General features: G+C 30.1%; 1 protein-coding gene across 2 annotated transcripts in view; it reads right to left on the bottom strand.

The window, feature by feature from the left end:
* The window catches only part of LOC130674133 (nuclear hormone receptor E75), a 131,132-nt gene that overhangs the window by 61,013 nt on the left and 47,785 nt on the right, over nt 1-22,334 (bottom strand). Inside the window, exon 1 of one of the 2 annotated variants that reach the window (XM_057479392.1) lies at nt 1,539-2,041. The exons of the other annotated variant lie outside the window; for it this stretch is intronic. Coding sequence (XP_057335375.1) covers nt 1,539-1,740 — 202 coding nt within the window. The 5' untranslated portion in view covers nt 1,741-2,041. Of the gene's footprint in view, nt 1-1,538; nt 2,042-22,334 lie in introns of those variants that run through there. 2 annotated transcript variants of the gene reach the window in all.

Below are 22,334 nucleotides of genomic sequence, written 5' to 3'. Positions count from 1 at the left end.
TCGATTATTAAATTCAATTGTTTTAAAGTTAATTTTTAATTTATATATTTTTTTATTCCGAAATTTTAATCCACAATTTTTAAATATTTTTAAATGATAAGATAAAATAGTGAAAATTAATTTACGTAACCGTTTAACGAATTGAAATAAATATGATTAATTAATAAAAGTGATAGCTGATAATATATACATACATACATATATATGTAGCAATAGATTGTGCGTTTAAATACAACGTCAAAAAAATTATATAAGACATTATCAATAAATGACATAAAGTAAATCTTAGTGATGATTTGCATGGTATCTTTTTCAGTTTGATAGCATTCTAATATATTATAAAAAGTGGTAGTGCGGTAGGTCAGTGCCCTATTGTAGAGGTTGTAAGAGTAAGAGGAAATAAGAGGTTAAGATGACGTGCTGGTGAAAGCATTTTTTTTCACTTAGCCATAATATTACTCAGAGAAAGGTGAATTAAGAGTAGAGTAGAGAGGGGAAGAGTGAGAGTGATCGTTCCATTAATATCACAATCTTACTTTCTCTCGGGGAGTAACACAAAAAAACAACATAAGTAATAATAATAATAATAATATTGGAGTAGATGGTTGCGTAATTGCGGGACTATCGGTTTTAAATAATAGACGAGAGTAGTTTATAAAAAATATCGAAAGGAATCGATAGTGATGATAGTAATCATTGCGTCCACTGTACTTAACTAGTGTATCGTGACCTTCGATGTGTAATACGAGTGGGGAGGTTGCTCATATCGGGACAAGAAGGGAAAGACAAGAGTAAATGTTGTGGGAGGTGGGGTGAGGTGGGGGGGTAGGAGTCCCAGTTTGAGTTTGTTGAACTCAGTACCGTCATGGATTGGCCGCGAGTCGTTATTATACAGTGAGCGAGTGAGTTGTGCGCCGGTTGCGACTAAACCGCTGTAGAGAGAGACAGGAACGTCAGTTAATTTCATCTTGCCCCAGTTACGGGTCGAGCAGGGTGAACGAACTAGCTTCGCGCCAAGGCCCCACCGACCCACTTTCGTGCCATGACTCTCAGGCCAATGGGACATTCAGAGTGGGGTACATGACACATACGTACACACATAACATGTGTGTGTGTTTGTGTGGACATATACAATAATAGGAGAAAAGAATTGCGCGGAGTGGGAGTACCAGGCATCGGGTGTAGAGTGTAGAGTGTAGAGTGAGCAAATTGGGAGTTTAGGGTGGGAGAAGTATGGTGTGAAGCGATATTTCCTCGCTTGCGCTATCTAGGCTAGAACTAGCTTCGCCACATGCGAAAATTAAGAGGAGGGAGAAAAATAACCAACCGTCGAGTGGAAGGCCGTCGAGGGGCAACGAACTAGCCTCGTACTGGGTCCCTCGACCTACATTCCAACGCTGGAAAGTGAAACTGCCGCCTCCGCGTACGCCGCGCCCGCCAAATACGCGAGTACTTACTATTTCCGAATTTTTAATTCTCTATCATTTTAGCCATTTTTTTTTTTATTCATTTTGCGAAAGTAAATTCAAAATTCTTACCAGCTAACACTCGCCCCAAAAGGTTTTCACTGTCCTGAGGAGGATAGATCTCTCGATAAGAGGAATCTTTATCATTTTCCGTGACTTCCGGCGGTGAAAGAATGTCCCCTGTTCCAGGTTGACCTTCAGCACCCCCACGGGGCTTTAACTCTTGGACAGTCATTGTTTGTACACACCAGGTTTCCACCTGCCTGTCTATCATTACCCAGTCAAATAAAAACACACCTCACTTAATTAAATTTTTGTATATATATATATGAATATTATTACTATTAATTATTGTTAATTATCACTTTACAGTTTATTCTTTTTGTCTTTTAACATGAGCACGATCACTGACACTTGATGACCGAGGCACGTCACTTTCCACGGAGCAAGAATTGCATTAATTAAAAATGAAAATATATGTATATATATATATATATATAAGATATATATATAAATCGTTAAACTCTTTACTCTACCAGTCGTCACCTGTTTCTCATTCAGTTATCAAGTCTGTTGTTTGCAACTTCTCATGTGTGATTAATAAGACGGCGTGGTCACGTGTAGTAAAAAAAGAGCTAACCGTGGATAGTGGTTGTGTATGGCATGCTGTACAACGCGCGAGTGAGTTTACCGCGCCAGGATATATCGCGGACTTGAGCGCTTGCGCGAATTATTCCTCACCACTGTTCTTAAATGCTGTTGCTATAACATCCCGCTCTTTCTCACTCTCTCTCTCCCTCTTTATTTTTATTATCCTATTTTTCTACAAATATATATATGTATATATATATATATGTGTTGGACTATTGTAAATTTTAAGCAACTTTTAAAATTAACTAATTAAGAACTCAAACAAACATTCAAAGCTATTTATTGGCTGTATCTTTTATGAGATTAGAATTTATTAGTATCGTATTTAAGTTTGCTCTCGGTTAAAACGCCAATTGGCACGAGTAACCTCTCATTAGGATCAAGGATTATGTGTGACATGAGTCTCCTTGTCACTTTAACGGGTTTTTCAATGTCTCAGTCATTTACGAAATTTAATAATAAATATCTATTCTATTATTTTAATAGACCAGTCTGTAACTTGTCTGCTGATTTTTTTTCTTAAAGTTTATAAATAGAGATAAATATATCTTAAAATGTTTCATATATTAATCCGAATTTTACATGGGGTCCAGAAAACCCGGAATTGGAACTCCAAATTGCTAAATATTATAATTCTCAGAATTTTAACCTCTAAATATCTTGGTAACTATTGAGATTTTTGAAAAAGTATAAGATACCTTTTTTGTAGAGAATTTAAAACGCTACAAAAAAGGTTTCTTGCAATTTGTTGAATAACTCGATATTTACTGAGATATTTACAAAAAACCGATAACTTTTTTTTTTGACTTTTGTAATTTTTGAAAATTTTTTATTTTAATGACTAAAAAATATTTTTTTCAATATTCAACTTTCGTATGGATTCATTTTCAAAGTAATTTATTCCCTAATAATTTGCCACAATTTTTAGTTAAAAATATTAAAAATTAATAAAGTGACATATTTTTATGCAAAAATATTTTTTTCTTGGCTAAAAATTTAAATTTACAAAAAATGGATACTAGTTTTTATAAAAATTTTTTTACCATATCTATAAAATTTTAAATAAAAATACCTATTAGTTTAATTTCTACGGTTGGCCAAAGACACTGGGGTCAAATAGACCCGTGACCGTCAGGACTCGTGCAGAAATATGATAGTTGAGTTAATTAGTGATTAAGTATAATTTAAAAACATTGGAAATAGTAATTAATAAAATAGTTACTAAGTGACGAAACCAGTGAATGAAGGATCAAATAGTAAAGGATTTTTTTTCATTTAATTATCCTTAAAATCGAAATTATGGAGTCAAAAATGAAATAACATTCCTCTACTGGACCGTACTATTATTTTTTAAAAATAAAAGTATTGTTTATTTTTAGGTTTAGAAAGTGTAAGTGTTAGAAATAATCAAATACATTACATGTATCAGTAGTTTGACAAACGAGTTGGGAATATAAATTATTAAGTCATGAGCTAACGGTAAATACTGTGGCCTATCTCAATACTAAGGTAACCCTCTTAACGGGAACCGGTGAATTACTTATAGCACTTTTTTTTTCTTTTTCTGTCCCTCCTTTCGCTTTCAGCAGCATTCAAATAATCTCATCGGGTCTATGAAACTGGTTTTACCAGCATGTTATGGTCTACAACAAACTGTTGCCGAATGCCGAAAGTCCAAACATGAAACTCAATAAAAATTGATAAATATCTATGTACATAATATTGTACACAGATAAAAAAGATTTGTTGGCGCAAGAAAAACTTTTCATTATGAAATGAAAACAAAAATTTTCTTAGGACTAGAAAAATTTTTTTCGTTTTCTGAAAATTTTCGTTCTCAATTTATCATGCGAAAAATTTCTTCAAAAAAGGGCAAGCAAAAATTTTTTGTACCAAGAAATCCTTTTTTCTGTGTACATATATCGCGTTACTAATTCCAAAAATACTCATATTTTTATACGCCCTTTGGCTTTAGGAAACTCTAAAACTAAAAGGTCATATATTAGTCCAGTCTAAACTCCGAAATGGGCGACATTTCTCGAAAATTGGTGCAAATTTGTTTGAGGACTATGATGTCACCCTCAACCACCCCCCAAAATAAAAAGTCATCACTCTAGGGCTTAATGAGAAAAAAATAAAAACACCCCCTAAAACAAATTTTTCGCTAATATTTCATGAACAACAAAAATTTCGTGAAAAAACGTCAAACAAAAGTTGTAGAGAAAAAGAAATCACACAAAAAAGCATTGAAAATTTTTTTTGTATCTATAAAAAATAACACATAATTAATTTTTGAAAGTTTGCAGCGTAAATATACTGAATTTTTATAAGACTACGCCGCTGAAGTAGAAAAATTTGTAAACATATAGCTGCATTGTATACTGCTTACACTAAGACCTTTGACGTCACTAGGATTACGTGCTGTTACATGTTAGAACCCATTGCTACAATGAGTGAGAATGAGACAATAGATAGTCCTTTTTTCGGAGAAAATAAACACGCCACGAACCTTGGGTTGTTCAAAAGTAACCATTTTTCCAGACATTACTATGCTGGCTGAAGAAGTAACTGATTTCAAATTATGTGTATCATTTTGAAAGTAGAAGCGTTGGAAAATTTTTATCATCATTCCTTATTTGAACTATATTCAGACTTGTTTCCAATAATTTTTAGTCTAGTTTTGGTCGCCTGTAGATCAAAATTCGACTTTTTTCTCAAAATATTTTGCCTTTTTTTGTTTTTATTCAGACCAAAACTAGACTTTATCTGCGTATTGTTTTTTTTAGCCTGTTTTTGATTGTCTATGGATCAAAAACAGCCTAAAATTTTCATAAAAATTTGAAAACAGATCAACTAGTTCAAATACAGACTAGTTACACTAAAATCATATCAAATTTCCCGACCTGGGTAACATAAATTATACACCCTTTTGATTTTTCAAAATTTTTTCGATCAATCTTTATCTCGATTAATGAAACCCTTTTATAAAAGAAAAGAAAAAAATATCATCTTGGACAAATGAAAGTTCTATGGTAAAATTAAAATAATTTGTTAACGTATTATTCAATTTATTTATCTTTTTGAAAATAATTTATCACTTTCATTTTTGTTAATGTCAAAGGTAGAGATTTATTAGGAGAAAAGTCATAGAGTTTGTGGCTAAATTTGATGGTTGTGCGGTTTTCACACTCTTCACTTTTATTTGTAACCATAAATTACAACAGAATACCTAAACGTATACCTACACTTATACCCAACCTGACTTTTAAATTACCTCTCATCTATTGAAGTAAAGCTATAGTAGGTTTTCTTCTAAGCTATTCCTAGTTTAAAGGCGTAAATACCAACAAAATTTTACGAATCCTTGTGTACTATTCCCGCTGTGACTTAAAGTTCATTAGTTTGGTCAAAACCAAAATTTTTTGACAGACAAATTTTTATCTCGTCATGCTCAAACTTTGCTTACAATTTAACATGTGGCATAATTATATAAAGAGAAAAAATAATTTTTATTAAAAAATGCATTCTTCCGGGGGTCAAAAACAAATTCGGATTCAAGTCTCAAAGTTCTCAATGAGGTTTTTGAGGATCAGTTTAGAATTTAAGATTGACAACAGTAGAAAGTTTAGTCCTCAAAGTAGTAGTTTCGACCCATTTTACCTCTTTGAGGACTAAACTGGAGTAACATAACCTGGATTAGAGCCTCAAAATACTCAAAACATACAGGGATAATTTTATCCCTTTGAACCTCAAAAGTCTCATTCGTCGTATTCTCTCCCCTCCCTTTTCTATCTAAAATTTTTAAAAGTCCGAACTATAACTTTTCATTCGTTGAGTATTTTGAGACCTTACGTATAATTTAATTATCATTTAGGCCTCATAGTTCTCATTAAGGATTTTGAGTCCTAAGTAGAGTTACTTTCTGAGCGGCAAATAAAACATCAAAGGAATCGAGGCTTTTGAAGACTAAACTAGAATTTGCTTTTTGACTCGGGTTGATTTAAGAAATTCATTTATGGAAAATTTTCAATCGTTTTTTTTTTCGAGTGAAAAAATTACAGTCTTAGCAGTGATTCGTTTTTCAAAAATTTTACTGACTATTGAGTGCAATAAAAAAAAAAAATTAACAAATTCATCCATGAAAATTTAAAGCATCCATTGACAAAAAATTTTTGAAAAATAATAGTGTTAACTTTTTTGAAAAATATCTTTATTGCAGTAAGTCAATTTGTTTTTTTAAAAAAGTAACTCTTAAGTTTGTAATTATTTTACTCAAAAAATCATTTAATTAGAAATTTTCAATAAATTTATTTTTTTGATCTAGAAAGTATTTTTTTTACAAAAGTATCTTTTTTCTCAGTGCATCTTATTGAATTAAATTTTGATTCTTTATTTATTTGTTACCCTGGGTCAAAAAATTGAATCTCAAATTTAGGCTGCAATAAAAAATATTCTAGAACCTCATTTGCGCCAAGGTTCAAATGAGGTTTTATTTTTCGACTAGAGACGTTTTAATGTTAATGACTTTTGATACTGATGCTACTCAAATAAATTAACTATACATAATGTTTTAACTAAACGTTTTCTCCGACAGGTAATCAGTTTTACATTGAATGATTTAAAATTAGTTTATGCGTTCAAAAAAATATATGAAATATATATAGACTGAAAGATATTTTCATGATTGGTAGCTGAATTATTTAGTACCAGTGTATAGATTGGGGTGTATACATAAAATTTAAGTGCTACAAATAACGTCCACCCTTATTGTCAAGATTACATGTTATATATATACTAAACAGTCGATATTTATTTAGAGTAAGTAATGGTTTGTAAGTAAAGTATATTGTACGCGTAGGTAGATCATAGATTTGTCAAGCGAAAGTAAATCGTACAATTTTTTGTCATAAAAATAAAATAATTATAGAGTTTTCTGTATTATTTTCTGTGGTCGGAAGCAATGAGATTGCAAGTATATTTAAAAGGCGAGAAAAGTATCCGCTAATGACCAATTCGGATTTAAAATAGATTGCTCGAGTTCAAGCGGCTATATTCGTTCGTTGAACCCAACGAATTTAGAATCGCCTGTTTTAATCTTGTGGCGTTCAGGTTCGTCGGTCGATGACTCTAATAAACTATTTTATTTTACATTGTTACGCTACTTTTGTACTTTATTTCTGATGTGTCATCTATATTTTATAATTAATTTTCACGAAACCATCGTGGTATAAGAGATTAAATACAAATTTAGATTTAAATAATATCCAAAAACAGAAACAGACACATTGTCATGCTAAAGCATTTATTTTAAATTATACAATAATTATTTTTATTAACCATAGAAATTTATAGATATATATATTAATAAATGAAGAGGCGTTTTTTATGTTCCCACTAACCGCGAAAACTACTGAATTTATTCACATAAAACGCATACTATAAAATTATTCGCGCTTTGAAGATGATTTTAGTATACATTTTATTGTCAATAAATCTTCCGTAACATATTTATTTAAAGTTATAAAACTATTAAAACTTCTATTTAATTTTGCGGTATTCATATAAATCATGTAATTTTTTTTATTAAACCTGAATATAATTATTGTCTGGTGACGCATAACATTAACCGCAATCGTATTTCAAATTTGAAAAATTACATTGTATATATTTAATATAAAAGAAAGTCTATACTAATAAATGAGACGTTTTTTCAATAAATTTCATACAAAATTAGATGGATCAAAAGTCGAATTTTAGCAAACAAATTTCTGCGAATCAAAGGCCTAATTTTGGTGATAAAAGTTGCAACTTCCCGGGTCAAAAAAATAACTCGATTTTGGATTAATATTAAAAATTAAAATGAAGGAAGTCTAGGAGATAAAAGCAAGTATAGTTTAAGTTCTTTATTTAATAAATGATAAACATACTTTAAAATATGAAAACACATTTGAATCCGACTTGCTTTTTATTAAGTTGTCTTACTTAGTACCGATTTACGTCAACTAAGTCAAATTAAAGTCCCGTTTCTCGGATTTTACTTAGTTGACTCAAATTTTTGAGTCAAATAAATCAAATTTAAGTCAAACTTGATTTGAAGTTAACCCGAGTCAAAAAGCAAATTCTAGTTTAGTCCTCAAATGCCTCAATTCCTTTGATGTTTTATTTACCGCCCAGAAAGTAACTCTATTTTAGTACTCAAAATCCTCAATGAGAACAATGAAGTCTAAATTTTGAATTATAAGTAAGACCTCAAAATCCTCAACGAATGAAAATTATAATTCGGACTTTGAAAAATTTTAGATTTCAAAGGGAGGGGAGAGAATACGTCGAACGAGACTTTTGAGTTTCAAAGGGATAAAATTATTCCTGTATGTTTTGACTATTTTGAGGCTCTAATCCAGATTATGTTACTCCAGTTTAGTCCTCAAAGTGGTAAAATGGGTCGTAACTATTACTCTGAGGACTAAACTAGGATAACTTTCTACTGTTGTCAATCTTCAAATTCTAAATTGACCCTCAAAAACCTCATTGAGAACTTTGAGACTCAAATCCAAATTTGTTCTTTGACTCGGGAACTTAAGTGATTTAAATCTTTAAGTTAAAAAAGTCATATTAAAGTTAAAAAAAAGTAAGTGTAGCCAAAATCAAGTTAACTAAGTCAAAAAAATTACAACAGTCAAAATCAAGTTAATTAAGCAAAAGCAAGTCTAATAAGTCAAAAAAGTCAAAAGCAAGTTATTTTTTTGCCCCGGGTTTGATAATAAAATTCACCCTGTAGAGGACCGGATAGCTCAACTGGTAGAGAACTCGGCGCGATACCGACATGGTCTGGGTTCGAATCCCAATTCAGGCTATCGATATTTTTCTCAATTTATCTATAAACTATCTTATTGAGGTTAATTGTAAGTTAAGGTTTCACTATATGTAGAGTTGAAAAACACTCTATACAGCTTATAGAAAATGTTCTATTAACTTGCAACCTGATATCATGCGAATGAGAATGTTGGAAAATTAATACCTTTTTTCCAAATATGTCTGATTTTTTTTTTTTTTTTAACAAGTTTTGAATTAATCATTAAGTTTATGATATTTAGAGTAGTAGCGCTAAACATTCTATTGTCACCTAGTAAAGCGGGCGGGAATAATGCTAGGACATATAGATTTATAATTATAAATTATAAAAGGAAACTGGAAAGGCTTTATTTAACTAATATACAATGTCATACTTATAGAGAACAAATGCAACGGTTGAGATATTTGTACCAGACAAATATGATATCTTTAGAGTATAAATTAGTAATAAAAATTATAATAACGATCCTTAAGAATATATATTTAAATTTAATTATTGGAAGTAAGAGGTAATATTATTCATGTAATCATATTACACATTCAATACATTAATACTTAATAGGGTTAGAAAAAAATAAATTGTAATGATCAATCTTGCTTTATAGTGTCATGAATAGATTAATAGATAATGAACTGGCAATAAATGAGTCTTATCAAGTCTATCAAGTATCTCGTAATCACAGGTAATAATATTATTTAAAAGTTGTATGTAATGCGTGTAGTTACTTTATAGTGCACATTTAGCATGGAAATTATGATTAAAAAATCGAAATTAAAGTACTTGCAAGTCTGGCCGCGAGCAAGTAGAAGGTCTAGTGTTCGCCCGAGTCTCGACACTTGACTGAAAAGCAAGTACGGGCGGAAGGTTGATAGTAAAGTGACTGACAATATAAGAGGCTAAGTTTATATAATAAATTGTAGAGTAGTTGTCACAATTGCAGGCAAATGAAATACTGTGTAATATAACAGCTTTAGCGAAATTAGTTAAGCAAGAAAGTTAAGGAGGGTTAAATTAGTTATGAAAATCAGTTAGTAACAAGTGAGAACTGTTAAATGCTACAATTTTTTTGACGCTTTTGACTTTTTTAACTTGATTTTGGCTACACTTAGTTTTTTTAAGTCAACTAAGTCAAACTCAAGTCAAGTTTGACTTGAATGCGACTTATTTGACTCAAAAATTTAAGTCAAATAAAAGTCTTGTTGACTCGGATTTTACTTAAATGACTTGAATTTGAGTCAACTAAATCAAATCCAAGACAACCTGACTTCAATTTGACTTAGTTGGCGTAAATCAGTACTAAGTAAGACAATTTAGTCGAAGCCAAATCTTAAAAAAAGAACTTGACTTGGTTTGGTTTGGTCTTTCTACACTTGCTTTACTTCAATTTTCAAAATTACGCCAAACGAAAGTTATTTTTTTGACCTGGGCAAAAGTTGAACTCACACGGAAAAAAAAAAATAGCTGCTGCAACACGATTTTGTCCTGTTGCTACCACAGGATTTTGTCCTGTTGCTCCCACAGGATGTTTCCTCTTGCTGTAACAGGAAAATCCTGTTGCTAAAACAGGATTTTGTCCTGTTGCAGCACCTACTTTTTTTTTCCGTGCAAAATATATGTCCAGAATTGAATAAAATGATTCAAATATATGAAAAAATTCGGGAAACTCGCAACAAAATAAGACATCGAAGGCCTTAGCTATGGTTTGAAGAAAAAATGGGGCAAGTTGATCAGTTTAAGCAGTGCAGCAAAGTTGAAATTTCAGTAAAAATGTTTTTTTTTTTATTATTTTCAAATGCTCGCTGACTCGATTTGGTTGAAAACTGGAAAATGTTGACTGCGAGGTAAAATGGGCTAAGCTGACCAACTTACCTTGTTTTTTGTTCTACGAATCTTAGATAAGTGTTTTAACAAAAGTTTTATGACATTTATCTAATAGTTAATAAAGTTTTTCATGATAATTACGAATAATTAAATTTATAAGGAAATAATATTGAAAAAAAATTTTTCACTTTGATTTTTTAGATCAGATTTCGTACGTAATGAATTTTAATTGATAAAAAAAATTTGTTTTAAATTTTTTTATTAAATGATAAAAATTATGTAATTTTTTGAAAATAATTTCATGACAATAATAAAGTGTTTATTATGATAAAATATTCAAGGCTAATTTAAATTAGATCAGTTACAAAATATAAAAATAGCTGACTCAAGAGACAAAGAAAACATAAATGAAACAATATTTAAAAGAAAAAGTAACAAAACAATGTATGTAATTAAATGAATGGCGCAGGTATAATTATTTAATAAAATGAAATATTTTTTAATTATGGTAATTAATCAACAACTGAATAACTATTTCACTTTTATTTTGACTGTTTTAATTACAGTGAGTAAATAGTTAAGTAATAAAACTCATAGCCAAGTGAAATTAAAATATTTACAAGTGAAAATGCAGTTACATGATTTCTTAGTGTTCTATATAAAACGATCTTGATAACATAACTGTCACTCAACTATGGATTTTACAAAGAGAGAATTTATTACTATTGTGAAAAATTTAAGTTCTATTCACGTAGGAAATGTGTAACATTTTCAGTCTGTAGAATTTGACGTGTAGATTTTTTTTTGTACCTTTCAAGAATTCAAAATTTAAATAATTTTTCTAAAAAACTCAACACCAGAGGACGTTAATTTTGATAGACAACGTAAATTCAATCGAAAGTTTAATTCTGTACACGATTGCCAGCAAAATATGTCTAAATTTTAGAAAAAATTTCACATTTCCATGCTATATATACAGTTATAAAAGAACTAGAACAAATAGAAGACATATAGTTGTATTTTGGTTGTTATATTGTTTGCGCAAATACTTGAATGGTGAGAATTTTCTCACCTTCGCTGTATCATAAAGTCTATATGACTCGATTTGAAATAAAATAACTCAAAGAGAATTATTACAATGTGAAGTATAAAAAGGATGAGCGAATAAATACGTGATTTGCGTTCATTCAACTCTCGAAACACTCTCGTTTCTCATTCGCAACAAACAACTTTCTCGCGACTTTCCTCAACGAAAACGATTTTCTCTTTGTCTAACAAATAGCTATAAAGTTTATCTAATCAAGACGGTAACCTAACCGTCGATATAGAAAACCTGGGGCAGAATGAGACACCATAATTTTTTTTTGTGTCCAGGTGAGGGGTGGGAGTCTCATTTCGCCCCAAAGTTTCTTATACTATCACCGTAATCAAAATTTCCTTACTTCTGACTGCATAAATTTCATGCTCTATAACTTATTAACATTTTGAACTATCGAATTTTTGAATAAATGATAAATTTGAATGTTTAGTCTACTGCTCAAAAATTTGTACATATTTTGATTCTACAGCTCGAATTTCTATCAAATACAATTCTAATTCAAAATGTGTTGTTTATAGGATTTTCCTGTAGCTGCAACAGGAGGCAGCCATGTTGCAGCAACAGGATTAATACTGTTGTTGCGACTTAATAGTAAAATATAGTTACACGGTAAAAAATGTTGTATCGTTGCGTCAAAAAACTTAGTGTTACAAATTTTTGTGATAAATATTTAACACTTTTATGTGTACATTTAAAATTTATTCTGTGAAATCAACCCAAAAAAGTGTTAAATATTTAACACAAAAATTTGTAAACCTATGTTTTTTGACGCAATGACACAACATTTTTTACCGTGTAACTATATTTTACTATTAAGTCGCAACAACAGCATTAATCCTGTTGCTGCAACAGGATTTTTTCCTGATGCTGCAACATGGCTGTTCTCCTGTTGCAGGAAAATTCTGTTGCTACAGCAAGATTTTTTCCTGTTGCTGCAACATGGCTATTCTCCTGTTGCAGCTGCAGGAAAATTCTGTTGCTACAACAGGATTTTTTCCTGTTGCTGCAACATGAATGTCTCCTGTTGCAGCAACAGTAAATTTTTTTCCGTGTACATCTTTCATATAAGTATATATAATTGAAACCATTCATTTTGGAAAATTGACTCATTCATTTCAACTTTAATGACTTTTTCCAAAATCACTTTTCGAATGATCATCATGTTTTGGCACCGAAAAACGCATTTTTTCTGCATGCGTTGCATAATATATCAAAATTCATTACACTGTGAAAAATTCCCAAAAAATTTTACTATGGGTGCATAGTAACACCGGACTATAAGAAAACTGGTACAAAATTTACAAGTGTCCCATAGTAAACGTATGCGCATAGGCCACAATCGTGTAGTCTGCGCATACGTTTACTATGGGACACTTGTAAATTTTGAATCAGTTTTCTTATAGCCCGGTGTTACTATGCACCCATAGTAAAATTTATTGGGAATTTTTGACAGTGTACTTGTATGAATGGTCAAAAAAATTTACTATCCTGAAAAACATGAAAATAGTTTTTCAAAATATTAAGTCAACATTCTTTGAAAACTCAATTTGCAAAAATGAAACTAAAATATATTGTCTCTTCCCTTCATTTGAAAAATTTTGAATTTCTAAAGCGGGAAATTCAAAGCTTTATCATGCATGATTTCATTTGCTCAGATCACTTATTTATAGTTCGCATTTGTGAACTAATAAATTTATCAGACCCTGTCACTACTCCTATATATTTGCATGATTCTACAAAAATTTTGAAACCAGTCTCGATTTCCGAATAATTGACCTAAGCAAATAATAGTCATGTATGATTTAATAACGAATGTTAATTAGATAAAAAGTAAAAAGATTATAGGTATGACTTCTTATTAAGATTAAAGGGTATATATAGATATATGTTGACTGATTGATTGGTTGTGGCAATAAACGTATATATCTCGATAGTATTCGTGTATGCTCGGTATAATTCGGATGACCTCGGCCATTGGGTGAACGTCCTCTCACTGGGACAATCGGCCGCTGCCTCCAACACACCGAATATGTTACACGTTCGTCACAAAATGTATCCCTGGCAGTAAACAAGTTGTTATGACGTCTAAAATTGTTAATAACTGTCAAACATATTCTTATTGATATTCAAACTTAGATCATAAAATTTTAAGAAAAAACATCGCAAATATCTTTTTGTAGTAGTTTACATATTATATATATGTACAGATATATATTTACTCCAAATACTTTAGTTTATTTATGAACCGAATGCTTTCAAAAAAATTATTATTTAAATAATCAGATATTTCGAAATTTTTCGAGTGGCGGTATCTGGTACCTGGTGCAATTTAATTAATTTATTATCAGGTTATGATTAATTTTAATCATTATTAATCTTTTGTGGAGTTCTCGAAATAGAAACAATTGAAATTTTTTAAGAAAAATGCATCGTTTATTTAACGTGGGAATTTATGAGCAGAAAAATGTATAAAAAGAGATGATTGAATTAAAAATTAAAGTTTGCTATTTCATAAATATATGGGAGAATAAGAATAGAAAAGCAACACGGAGATCATGGGACAATTCGGGCCACCCAAAATTTACTGTCAAAAGATTTTAAAATCTTAAACGATTCATGATTAAAAATAAATTTTAAATCGATAAGATTGAGCTGAATAATTTATTTGGGGTCGATAAAATTTATTTTTATAACTCAGTTTTTTGACATAAATTTATATGACAGGATTATTCATATCGAGGGAGAAAAAAAATAAATTTAATCTTAAGATTTGAGTTTTTTTTTTTTTGAGACATTCATTCTGCTAAGCGACTAAAGTAAAGTAAAATTCGGTACAAAAAATAAAAGGGTCCATTGTTTTTTTTAAGGGGGTTCATTTTGTCCCACACTTTGAATTTCTTGTCTCATAATTCGGCCAATTGATACCAAATTCTGATTTTGGGACTGGAAAATTTAGAAGAAGTGAAAAAAAACTACTGAGATTTTTTTCTTAGGGGGCCTGTTTTGTCCCACCCCCTGCCTAATATTAAAGTTTTTAGAAAATTAATATATTTTGAACTTCTAAACGTGCGATCACAAAATTTTGTACCTCGACAAAAATTTATTTAAACGCAAATACATTTAAAATTTATAAATAATTAAATAATAAGTTAAGATACTTTTAAATTAAAACAATAACCATTGTAAAGACATAATAACGATGGGAATATTGATTTTTAATTTGATTATGATCTAACAGTGTAATAATAAGAAATAATGAACAGGGTAACGTATACGCCCGTTTAACCTATCAAACAGATGGAACGCTGATTACGAATAAAAAAGTTGCAGCAATGAGTGTATCGACCCGTATTTTAATCCAGTGTCGAAACACACGGATAAAGACCGCGTTTACAATTAAAGACTAGAGAGTACAGCATAAGCGCCACCTTTTTGCACACTATGTTACAGCAATGAAAATATGTACACCTATATGTCTCTGTTTGCTCCAATAATTTTAAATGCTCTAATATTGTAATGTTGAAATTGATTTCCTATACCCCTTATTATTAAATAATATATTCTTTTATCGCTTATGTCTTTCTCAACTATTCGAAGAATTATATGCAGATACAATTAATACTTTTTTAATGAAATATGGGTAGATTGCAATATTGGGATTTCCACACCCCAAAGTTAAATATTAAGCAAAATATCTTTTACATTAAAGTTATTATAGTTCTATATTAAGGATAGTAACAAATTTTGATCATAAGGACTACATTATTTAATTACAATGCAATTTTATATACTTTTGTTTAAACCTTCTCTCTTAAATTTGGAATGGCCCTGTGGCTGCAACAGGAAATTCCTGCAGTATTCACAAGATGAGTCCTGTTGCAGCCACAGGAATAATCCTGTCGCAGCTACAGGGCTAGTCCTGTGGCTGCAACAGGAATGGACCTGTGACTGAAACAGGACTGATCTTGTAGCGGTAACAGGAATATCCTGTTGCAGCCACAGGATCATGTTACAGGAACGTTCCTGTTGCAGCAACATTTCTTTTTTCTCCGTGTGTAATTTCCACTAGCAATAAGTGACTATTCACTGCCAAATATTGATTGTCACGTGATTTTCACTAATTCGTTTTTAGAGAGTTAATAACCTAAAAACATCGCTTCTAATTGGTATTTTATTTCTAATTGCTATTGATCTTAAATTATTCCGTTTTGACCAAATTCAGAGATTCGATTTTATAGTTTTAACACTTCAAAATTGCTGGTAGCACTCGCTTTTGGCTCAAGCAGCCAATTCTACCCGCGTTTGAAATTGTCTCATTTCATTCCGTGCCACTATGTAATATTTCACGATATCCTTAGCAGCAAATCGCCTATTTCCATTTTTTAATTTTTACTAGAATCAAAGAGAAGGAAATACTTCTATTTTTTTTTAACCATATCTGCACCGAAAGATCAAATTCCAACCCGTTTTTGCAGAAAAAAAAGTCTTACTTTTCTCTCATAAGAAAACAGTGATAAAAAACATCAACGCATGCGTCTTTCCGCAATTTTGGTGTTGGAATTAGATAACTTTTGTAACTTAACCCTTCAGCACTCCCGTGTTTTTTAGTATCTCGTTTGCACTACAGCGATATCCTATAATTTGAATAGCGTCCTATGAGCGAAATGTTTATAACAGGAGTGCTGACCCCGAGTCAAAAAACAAATTCTACTTTGATCCTCAAAAGCTTTAATTTCTTTGATGTTTTATTTGCCGCCCAGAAAGTAACTCTACTTTGATACTCAAAATCTTCAATGGGAACTATGAGGTCTAAATGCGAATAATTTATCGATTTTGAATTATAAATAAGACCTCAAAATCCTCCACGAATGAAAAGTTATACTTCGGACTTTGAAAAATTTTAGATGAATATCATTTATCTGAATTAAGAATTATACACAGAAAAAAAGGATTTCTTGGCGCAAAAAATTTTTTCTTGTTCTAAGAAAATTTTTACTTGAACCAAGAAATTTTTTGTATTATAAAGTGAAAACAAAACTTTTCTTGGAGTAAGATAAAATTTTCTTGGAACAAGAAAAAAATTTTTTAGGCGAGAAAAAAATTCTTGAGCCAAGAAAAATTTTTGTCTCCAATTCATAATACAAAATATTTCTTGCGCCAAGAAATTCTTTTTTTCTGTGTAGTAGAGAATGAAAAATTTCTAGAGGCTCACAATAATAATTATAGTGCAGCATAATAATTTATTGACAATTCAACTTCCCGTTTAAAATTTGGTCGGCAGCATAATCAAAATTCGTACATTTTCTGTCTCCATTTTTCTGCGTGTGTGCAAAATGTATAAATATTTGAGAGAGATCATAATAGTGATGATCAAAATAACCACAACACCTCAACTCATTGGTTTATGTCACGTTAAGTGTGCAAATAAACGGACAATGAATTATTGTTGGACTTGATGCGCGTGACACGCGATTTCTGCGACAAGAGTTTACTCCCCCAAAGCCGTCATAATCGCAGGTTCATGGCGAAACGTTGCTCTAGTGATAGAAATATAAAACTTCGACCAGTCTGACTAATGTTAATTTATATATTGATTTACGGTATTCATTTCATATATATTTTAGTCTTTTCGTGTAATTAATGAGTACCACGTACTACAAAAATAGAAAAATGGTATTAAAAACTATTTTTATCTGAGTTTACGAAATATTTTATGAATTTTAAAAAGTGTTTTGCATGATTGACTTTATTTACAATAAAATTTTAGTAGTTTGTTTAAATTAGAATATACTTTTTTATTAACTCTCCCCCATGCTCCGATCGCACGGAGACGTAATCTAAATCAACCCAGAAACAACTAGACGAAAAGTGCACTCGCTTTGATATGAGTCCGAGGTTTGACCTCGACAGGCCATCGGCCCGGCACACGGTGACCTCCCCCTATGTAGGGCGCTGCAACCAACGCTATGACGTCATTGACACGAGCGCGACTTGCACCCGGATTATTAAACACTCAATCTATGCTATAAAATACACACCAAATACTCTTACATGTTATCTTAAAAATGTTTTCATACCTAAGAAAATTTTGTTTCTCTAAAAAAACAATTTTTTCCCGCTATAAAAAGATAAGGAATGGGGCAAAAGATGACACCATTTTGGGAACAAAACAAAATTGCTTCTTGTTAAAAATATTATGATCCTGAAGTTAGCAGACATTTAAAAATTTTTGAATTTTTATTTTCAAAAATCAATTACAAAAAAAAAAAAACTAAGAAAATGCACATGTAGAAAATATAAAAAACTACAGGTGCAATTTTTTCAAATATTATTTTTTTATGGTTTATCGGCTAAAAAAAAATCCAAAAATTATTAGACGTCTGCTAGCTTCAGTATCATCAAATGTTTAGTTACGAATTCTAGAAAAGAACGGGGCAAGTTGATCAGCCGAGCGAGTGCGACCAATTTAAAATATTTAGCGAGAAATTTTTTTTTTAATTCAGCTTTCCCCCATGAAAAAAATTTATAAAAAAAATATGTTTTTCATATAAAAAAAATACATAAAAAATATGTAAATATGTATAAAAAATTTATTTTAAATAGCTAATTTTTGGGCGATTTTCGTATATATTTTGTATATTTGAAATATATTAAAAATATATCTTAGAGCACATAAAAAATATAATTATGGAAATATAAACAACATGTATAAAAAATATATATTTTATATATTTGAAATATATTGTTAAGATATTTTTTTTTTATATTTTTATACATGTATTTTTTATATGTTCTAAGATATATTTTTAATATATTTAAAATCCATTCAAAATATATAAAATATATTCGAAAATCGGCCAAAAGTTAGCTATTTAAAATATATTTTTTATACATATTTTATATATATTTATATATTTTTTATGTATTTTTTTTATAAATTTTTTTCATGGGGGTTCGATTATCGATAGAATAATTTAGATAAAAAAAATTTTTTTTAAATCAATTTCCCCCACTTTTTTTTAAATCATAACATTTTTGCATAAAAAAACATCTTTATTGTCTCAAAAATGCTGTCTTATGTTGCCCCTGTCTCTCCTAGTATGAATATAAATATATATATATATATATATATATATATATATATATATATATATATATATATATATATATATATCTGAATAATTCACGGATGGAAAAATTTGAACACGTTTTCTCTTACACGATTGCGACAGCTCAGTCTGCAGTTTATACTTTCATCTAAATTATGCAGCAGCCAATGAAGTCCACGCACCTAATATGATATTGTAAGCATTGTAATGAAGTTTAAGTAATAAACAATAAATAATAATAAGTTTTTTAAATTGACTACTATAAAAAATTAACAACTTAATTATTTTAAAAACGACAAAATAATTTTCTTAACTTTTCAATCATATGTACGATTTTTTTATGATCAAATATCAGAAAAAAAAGAAACAAAAATAGTTTATATGAATTTTTATTTAAAAAACGTTATTTATGGAACTCGTTGAGTATTTTTTTTAAAAATACATAAATATTTGCGTGTAGAAATTTAAAATAAGTAAATTTGATTAACATATCTTGAACATTTAAAAAACTGGATTTTAGATAATATTTTTATACAATTTAGTTTAAGTATACGTAATCTTTAGCAAACATATAGATATATATATAAATACAGACACTGATACAAAATATACGTGTAGGTCGCAATAGTTTACCCTGTCCTCGATAGTTCATCGGCCCCGCGGCCTTCGGAATTGGGGGCGCTGGGTGATGGGGATGATCAAATAAGAGAGAAGGAGACGATTTTGCGCGCCAGAGAACAGACTTGGAGCTTTTTAGTATATTTATTTATGTGTGGTATGCTTTAACAGCACTTTTAAATTAACATATACTAGTATAACAGATGGAAGTTGATACCACGAGATATGAAAATAAAAAAAAAATATATGATAGTAGACGATTAACGAATAAGAGAAAGAAGGAGAGGAACATCTACTAGCACAGGCGTGTATGTACTGCAAGAGTATTTTCTATTGTTCCATCTCTTTTCTTCTTTTATTCTATTCTCTACAAGTTTCTTACTCTTCATGAGTACACCAGGGCGCAATGCACTCACTGCAAGACCTTGTATCACTCAGTGGTGCTCACTTACAACAGCTTAATCTTTATGGAAATTTTGCATAACATTCCCAACTTTTATGTAATCCGGATACACTGACTGTTTTCTTTTAACAAAATAACATCATCGTCACGTAAGATTTAACTTATTTTATGATAACAATATATTTTAATAAATACACTAAATTTTTATCTGTAATTAATTTTTCAAAAATTTATTTCGTCATTTTTTAAAATCGATAACTTTTATGATACTCGTTAGCCGATCTCTAATATAATTTTTGAATTTTTTAAAAAATGATAAATTATAAAAAAACTAAATTTTTAAAAAATTGCACCTGTAGCTTTTTTAATTTTCTACGTGTGCATTTTTTGATCATTGATTGATCATTAACTTTTGATTAAATTAAAAAAGAATTTTCTGGAAAGTTACAGTACTGGTCCCCTTTGGTTTCAGATCAACAAAAATTTTCACAGTGCTACGGTAAAATATATATCACTCGAAGCATATACAATATATCTATATATATGATTTACAGAAAGCGCGGTAAAAAATATGGTCGACGTTGATCTAATTATTTCATCATTATCGGACTATTACTATATCATTTATGAAGAAATTCTTTCCGTAAATAAAATTGTTTGAACAAAAAAATTGCGTAATTATTTAAAAACTAAAATTACAAAATTATTTTTTTAAAGGAGACAACATGGTCGAGAAACTTAAAATTTTTTATTTGAAAGTTACGCAGAAAAAAAATATTTCTCGGCAGAAATAAAATTTTTCATTATATGAAAGAAAAATTTTGTTTTCAATTCATAATAAAAAATTTTCTTGGGGCGAGTAAAAATTTTTTGTAGGTTTGTTGGCCGTTTTTTTGATGAGTGTGACTGTAGCAGGCATCAGATAAATTTTAAATTATTAGGAAATCGACACTGAAAAAAATAATCGGTAGCAGCTACCGATTGGTGATCGGTAGCTGCTACCGATTATTTTTCAGTAGCTGCTACCGATTATTTTTCGGTAGACGCTACCGATTATTTTTTGGTAGACGCTACCGATTATGTCGGTAATAGCTACCGAAATAATCGGTAACGGCTACCGAAAATTAATCGCGAACAGCTACCCATTATTTCGGTAACGGCTACCGATTATTTGGTAACAGCTACCGATTTTTTCGGTAGCAGTTACTGATTATTTTTCGGTAGCAGTTACCGATTATTTTTTTCAGTGGAGTAAATTATTAATAAAATAAAATTTAAAAAAATGCGCATTTAAAAAATTTAAAAATTAATAAGTGCATTTTTTGTAAATATTATTTTTTCAATATTTACCCTATTTATTTATAATTTTAAATTCGTCTGATGTCTGCCACATTTATACTCGTGTTTTTTGGCCGTTTCTAAACCAATCGAAATTTGGTTTATCTTTGAACTTGATAAAGAAATCGCTTAAAGAAAATGTGACAACAAGACGCATGATATTGGATAAGTATATGAATATATATGATTTTTTGAACCAATGGAATTTCTTGAATTTACTTGACTAATTACTAATGAGTTCCGTCGTAATAAAATAAATTTATTTAGATACTCAGAATAAAAATTGATATTTTAATAATTTCTAAATAGCGATCCCTCAAACTTCAAGGCTATTGCAGTTATTTAATGTGTACATTGTATATGTTTATATATATGTCTTTTTCTTTTTAATTGCTGTAATAAACTTAGATAAGGTTAACGCACTCGTCGCGATTGCTGACTGTAGACTTTTCTCGAAGAGCGGGAGATAAGTTAACAGTATTAGAAATTTCACAATATGTATATATATCACACGTTAGCGTGCTTTAATATGTTAATATTGTTGACAACGTAAATACTGTTTCCAACTCCGTTTATATCTTTTACACGGATCTATCAAGCATTAATTTATTGGCGTAAATCGGTCAAGAGATTGGTAGCATCTTTTCTTGCATGTTGCAAAATTATTTACTGTGAATAAAAAAAGTGCATTTTATTGATGAAGGTAACCTACGCTGTAAAAAATCGGGAGTGAATTCGAAGGGATTACAGATTTTTTTAAAATCAGAATTCACTCCGGTTTGGAATTTCAATATTAAAATTAACTCCCTTTCAAATTTAATTTCACTCTGACCCGAAGTTTTAATATTAACCCTAATTCGGTGTCGCTGTTTGCAGCACCGGTAAACGTTGAACATGGGTCATTAGTGTCCGCGGCTTATTTAATTATGTTATTCTGTAAGGAAAAATCTAAATAAATTCGTAGGTTTTCTTTGGA

This window comes from Microplitis mediator, chromosome 9 (assembly GCF_029852145.1).
Source record: "Microplitis mediator isolate UGA2020A chromosome 9, iyMicMedi2.1, whole genome shotgun sequence".
NCBI lineage: Eukaryota > Metazoa > Arthropoda > Insecta > Hymenoptera > Braconidae > Microplitis > Microplitis mediator.
The sequence above is the reverse complement of the archived record's forward strand: the minus strand, read 5'-3'. Positions and strand labels throughout refer to the sequence as shown.